General features: G+C 39.4%; 1 protein-coding gene across 1 annotated transcript in view; it reads left to right on the top strand.

Annotated features, from left to right (window-relative positions):
* The first annotated feature begins 618 nt into the window (after positions 1–618).
* Positions 619–6,645, top strand: part of C18H16orf87 (chromosome 18 C16orf87 homolog) — a 64,990-nt gene continuing 58,963 nt past the window's right edge. The window contains exon 1 of the mRNA XM_076838460.2: positions 619–780. Coding sequence (XP_076694575.1) covers positions 715–780 — 66 coding nt within the window. The 5' untranslated portion in view covers positions 619–714. The remainder of the gene's footprint in view (positions 781–6,645) is intronic.

Raw genomic sequence — 6,645 nt, 5'->3', positions numbered from 1 at the left:
AGGCACCCGCTCAGAGTGGAGATTGCTCCTCCAAGGCAGACATTTAATATTATTCAATGTGTCTGACAATGGGCCTTAAACAATTATTATTTTTTTTTTTTTCAACTACTGCCTCGGGTCCGAGGCTTTCGTCAAATATCTATTACAGTTGCTCGCCAACTAGCCTTGCTATTATTTACTGAAGTGCACTAAATGACAGGACCTGTGCTAAACATGGCACCGTCCCCTCTCCCTTCAGGGAGTTCAAACAATTTGTCCTGCAAAGTAATAGTTAAAAATTTCTTCTGCCAGGGAGGGGGCGTGCCCAGCACCACGGCCCGCCCTACCCCGGCAGCCGTTGGCCGAGCTCGACCCCCGTTCCCGAGCCACGCACACCGCAGTCCGCCCGGGAGGAGACTGGGCCATCGCCACGCCAGACTGCCCAGCAGGCTCCTCGTGAGACTCGGGGCGAGCTCCGGGGGCGCGGGGTGCAGGGCACAAGCTGATGCACTGGGGCGCGTGAGCCGCAGTCCCGAGGACCGGACCCTCAGTCCACCGCCGGCCACCACGGCGCCCCGCCCCTCCTCACGCAGGCCCGGCGCGAGCTCGCGCACTTGCGCGCGCGCCATCAGATCCTGGGTCCGACCTGCGGGAGTGGGGACGGGGCGGGCGGGGGCCGGGCTGCTGAGGTACTTAGGGGAGGAGCCCCAGCCGCCGCTGCCGAAGGAGAGGAGCATGTCTGCAGCTCGAGCCAAGAAAGTGAAGACGGCCACCAAATCATGCCCGGAGTGTGACCAACAGGTGGGCGCCGGGAGCGGGGCGCGCGAGCGGTCGGGGCGGGTGCGCGCAGGCGGTGGCCGTTGCTAGGCTGCCGATGGGACCGGTCGGGCGGAGCCGAGAGGTTGCCAGGGAAACGCCCAGGCGGGTGGCCAGACTGGAGGCCCCCGGGTGGTCTGACCCGGCTGCGCCGGAGGGGGCGTGGGTTTGTGTCCGGACCCTACGGAGTCGCCTTGCGGGCCGCAGGTGACAGCGCTGGGACCTTGGGCGCCGGGGCCCCAGTGGAGGATCACGGCCCCTTCTGGCTCCCTTGGGCTGGCGGGAATGCCCGGTGTGCCCGACTCCGAGTGAGTCCAGGGCCCTGGCTCCGAAGGCTCCGTCCTGCCACATAGGGTTGCTTTGTTCCCATTTCAGTTGTGTGTGGTGATCTCCCAAAATTGCCCAGACAGTGTTTGGGTGGACACTTTAACGTGACGAAAGGGACCCTGATGTAATGACGTAATTCAGTAAATTGGTGATTTTAATATACTTTTAAATTTAATAACCACAGTAATAATCTGCTGTAAAGTTTTTATTTGAATTTATACTTTATAATTATTAGCGCATATTAATTGTACAGAATAACGAGTTTCATTGTGAAGTATCCGTGCTTTATTGGTAACCACTCTCTCTGTTTACATATTTTACTGACACACTCCCTACTACTTTTTGTAGTCCTCCTTACCCAATCTTCACTCTCTGTGCCGCATTTGAGGCTTATTTCGCTTAACATGATGATCTCCAGTTCCATCCATTTACCTGCAAATGACGTAATTTCATTCTTCTTTATGACTGCAAAATACTCCATTGTATTATATATAGCATTTTTAAAATCCATTCATTCATGGGCATCTAGACTGATTCCATATCTTCGCTATTGTAAATAGTGCTGCAATAAACACTGGGAATGAAGGTGTCTCTTTTTTTGTATGTTAGCATTGATTCATTCTGCTATATACCCGGAATGGTATAACTGGATCATATATGATGATTATATTTTTAGAAACCTTCATACTGGTTTTGGCTCTACTAGTTTACATTCCCATCAGCAGTGTGTAAGGATTCCTTTTTCCCACATTCTTAGCATTTGTTATTTTTTGATTTCTTACTAGTAGCCATTCTGTTTGGGGTATGATATGGAATCTCAATGTAGTTTTTTTTTTTTTTTTTGTATCAAGAATTGAATTTAGGGGCATTCGACCACTGAGCCATGTCCCCAGCCCTATTTTGTATTTTATTTAGAGATAGGGTCTCATTGAGTTGCTTGGTGCCTAGCTTATTTTTTTATTAAGTTTTAAAAAATTATTTATTTTAAAATTTATTTATTTAAATTAAATATATATGAAGCACTAGCTTTTGCTGAGGCTTGGGTTTGAACTCAAGGTCCTCCTGCCTCAGCCTCCGTAGCAGCTGGGGTTCCAGGGGTGCTTCAGTTGTCACACTGGCTCAATGTAGTTTTTGTGATTTGCATTTCCCTAATGGCTAATGATGTTTAGCATTTTTCATATTCTTATTGGCCATTTGTGCTTATTTTGGGAAGGTGTCTGTTAAACTCATTTGCCCATTTATTGATTGGATTACATTTTTTTAGTTCTTTGTATATTCTGGATATTAATTCCTGTCAGATGAGTAGCTGGCAAAGATTTTCTCCCATTTTGTAGGCTGTCTTCATCCTGTTGATAGTTTCCTTTGCTGTGCAAAAGCTTTTTAATTTGATGTAATCCCACTTGTCATTTCTTGCTATTATTTCCAGAGCTATTGGAACACTATGCAGGAAATGGTTGGTGATACTAATATTTTGAATTGTTTCCCTTATGTTTTCCTCTAGTCATTAGAAAGTTTCAGGACTTAAGATCTTTGATCCATTTTGAGTTTATTTTTGTACAGGGTGAGAGATAAGGATTTGAATTTCAATCTTCTACAGAAGGATATCCCATTTTCCCAGCACAATTTGTTTAAAAGCCTATTTTCATCAAAAAAAATTTTTTTGACTCCCTTGTTTAGAATCAGATGACCTTCAGTGTGTGGGTTTATTCCTGTGTATTCTTGTTCTATTCCATTGGTCTTCATTCCTATTTTTATGCAAGTACCATTCTGTTTTTGTTATTATGACTCTAGTACATTTCAAACTCAAGTATTATGATGTCTCCAGCATTGCTCTTTTTGCTCAGGATTTCTTTGCTATTTGAAGTCTTTGTGTTTCCATATGAATTTTAGGTTTGTTTTTTCTAATTCTGTGAAAAATGTCATTGGTATTTGATAGGTATTACACTGACTCTGTAGATCACTTTATAAGGCAATTTTAACTATTAAATTCTCTCAGTCCATGAACATGGGAGATTTTCCACATTTACTGTCTTAATTTTTTTCTTCATTGTTTTATAATTTTCATTGTAGAGGTGCTAGATCCATTATGTCTCGGAATTTTGTTTTTCTTAGCCTTTAATTTTTTTTTTTTGTAATTGTAGATGAACAACATGATTTTATTTTATTTATGTGGTGATAAGGATCAAACCCAGTGCCTCACATGTGCTAGGTAAATGTTCTGCCACCGAGCTATAGCCCTAACCCCATTTCTTAGCCCTTGATCAGAACTTTATCCTCACAGAAAAACTGCATCCTCAGTGCAGAAGCCAAAATAGGTCATTTTTTCCAAAAGCAGAATTGCCTGGTAGCATTGCTGACATTCCACCTCTATCATACTAATAGTACCAGAGGAAGGTTCACAAATGGCTTTGTTCACATAAAAGTTTTGTTAGCCCTTTACTCATATGTCATAACCCAAATCTTTTAAACTGTATCCTCTGTGAAAGTATATAGCATATAATTATTCTTGACTAGAAAAGTTATTCATTTAAAACTCCCTCTTAAAACCATTTTAAGGCCTCTACTTTCATGTCACAATGTGAACCTTACTCTGTTTTTTTTAAAAATAATTACCTCTTCTCTAGCTTTCTCTCAGCAAGAGAAGTTTATTGCCTCCTCTTTATTTCTCTCAGCAGTGTTTTCCATTTTCAGTGTACAGGTTTTATACATATTTTATTAAATTTATCCCTGTGAATTTGTTTTCTGGATGCTATTTTAAGTGCAATTGGTTTACAATTTTTTATTATTTTTTTATTTGTAGTTGGACACAATACCTTTATTCCATTCATTTATTTTTATGTGGTGCTGAGGATCAAACCCAGGGCCCCGAGCCTGCTAGGTGAGCGCTCTACTGCTGAGCCACAACCCTAGCCTTTGGTTTACAATTTTCATTCATTGCGGATTATATGTAATGTTGAACTTTTTATTATGGTAAAAAGATATACTGTTTTCAGGGCTCATCCATATATGTAGCATGTGTCAGTTCTTCATTCCTTTTCATAGTAAGATGACATTTTGTTTATCTATTCTATTGAGGGACATAAATAATACTTGTTGGATATTGTGAATAGTGGTGTTGTGAACATTCATGTACATGTTTTTGTTTCAACACCTATTTTTAGTTTTAGTATATACCTAGAAGTGGAATTGCAAAGTCATATGATAATTTTAACTTATTGAGGAATTGCCAGTTTTCCACAGCAGCTGTACTATTTTAAATTCTCATCAGCAGTGTAAGGAGGTTCTAATTTTTCCATATCCTCATCAATACTTATGTTAAGTTTTTGTTAGAAAATAGTCACACTAGTGTGTGTGATATGAGATCAATTGTGGTTTTACACTGAATTTTTCTATTAAGAACATTGAGCATCTTGTGCTTATTGGCCATTTGTATATCTTACTTGAAGAAAAATCTTTTTTAAAAAAACAACCTTTTTTATTTTAGTTGTAGATGGGGGAAATATCTTTATTTGTTTATTTATTTTTATGTAGTGCTGAGGATTGAACCCAGTGCCTCATATGTGCAAGGCAAGCCCTCTGCCACTGAGCTACAGCCCCAGCCCTGAAATGTCTAATTTTTTAAATTGGGATTTCTTCTTGGTGTTGTTATAAGAGCTTTTGTACATTTTGTATATTAGAACCTTATCAGATATATTATTTGCAGATATTGGCAAAAACTCATTGTGTAGGTTTTCTTTTTTATTTTCTTGATAGTCTTTTGATGCTCAGAAGTTTTAAATTTTGACGTAGTCCAATTTGATGTAGCTGCTTGTGCTTTTATTGTCACAACTAAGAAAGTATTTTCAAACCCAAGATCATGAAGATTTACCCCATTTTTCATCTAAGAGTTTTATACTTTAGTTGTTATATTTAATAGGTCTCTAATTAATTTTGAGTTAATTTTCATTTATGATTTAAGGTAAGGGTTTGACTTCCTTGTTTTGTATATGGATATCTAGTTTTCTTGGCACCATTGGTTGAAGAGAGGTTTTCTTCCCTTATTGAATGATGGTGGCAATGTTACTGAAAATCAGTTGACCACAAATGAATTTGAAAAAGATTGGAAATAAAAAAAGTGAATCCTTCAGTTTTGTTCTTCTTTATTAAAATTGTTTTGGCTTCTCAGGATCCTATATAATTTATATTAATTTTAAGATCAGAGTTTGCATTTTTGCAAAAAAAAGACCATTGGAATTTTGGTAGGATTGCACTGATTTTATAGATTGCTTTTTGGAGTATTAGAATCTTAATATTAGGTCTTTAATTAATGTTGTCTTACATAAAGGGTTGTCTAAGTTTATTTAGGCTAAGATTTCAGCAATGTCCTGTAATTTTGAGTGTATATAAGTCTTTATTTCCTTGGTTTAAATTTATTCCTAAGTGTTTTATTTTAATTTTTCCCAAAAGATACAGGCTCTCAGTATATTTAATAGGCAGGCCTTGAACTCCTAGGCTCAGGGATCCTTGATTCTCCTGCTTTAGTTTCTGTTACTAGTACTCACTGTGGTGCCTGGCTGTGTATTATTTTATTCTTTTTAATGGTCTTTTAAATTAATTGTTTTCGGATTGGTCATTGCTAGTATATAGAAATAAGGCTGATTTTGAGTTTTTTTTTCTTACATCTGCCAATATTACCTGCAAATAGACATAGTTTTGTTTCTTTTTCAATGTAGGTGCCTTTTTAAAATTTTTCTTGCCTAATTGATCTGGTTAGAACTTCTAGTACAGTGTTGAATAGAACTGCTTATAACCAGAGCAGATGAAACTGGATGCCTTGGTACATGTTTGTAGTCTCAGCTGCTCAGGAGACTGAAGCAAGAGGATCATAATTTTAAAGGCCTTCTGGACAATTTAGCAAGACCCTGTATCAATTTTTTTTTTTTTTTAAAGGGTTTGGGATATAGCTTAGTGGTAGAGCACTTGCCTAGGTTGTAGTAGGCTCTGGATTAAATCTCCAGTACCCACCCGCCACATACACACACACACAAAAAGGCTCAGTTTCATTTGAAAGGAGCTCATTGGGTATTGTTAGTTAGATTAAATTTGGCCTAAACCTGCCTCCTATCTAGCTAACCTTGACTTTAGTTTGTAAATAAGCTGTAACCAACTTAAGTGTATATTCTTGTGACAAATTGCTGAGTCTCAACCAGTCATAGGCTGCCAATTGATCAGAATACATGGAGAGCAAGCTGTGCCCTGCTCTGAATTACTCTGTTGTATAGAACAGCAGTGCCTAGCCCTGAACCATTTTGTACTTTATCAGTTTTTTTTTTTTTAGAGAGAGAGGGGGGGGGGGGAGAATTTTTTAATATTTATTTTTTAGTTTTCGTGGGACACAACATCTTTGTATGTGGTGCTGAGGATCGAACCTGGGCTGCACCCATGCCAGGCGAGTGTGTTACCGCTTGAGCCACATCCCTAGCCCTATCAGTTTGTTTTTAGCTATGCCATTTTGGTGCAAGGGCTAAGGCAGAATGACTTGGT

The sequence above is a fragment of the Callospermophilus lateralis genome, chromosome 18 (genome assembly GCF_048772815.1).
Source record: "Callospermophilus lateralis isolate mCalLat2 chromosome 18, mCalLat2.hap1, whole genome shotgun sequence".
NCBI lineage: Eukaryota > Metazoa > Chordata > Mammalia > Rodentia > Sciuridae > Callospermophilus > Callospermophilus lateralis.
Note: the sequence above shows the minus strand (reverse complement) of the source record. Positions and strands in the feature narration are given on the sequence as shown.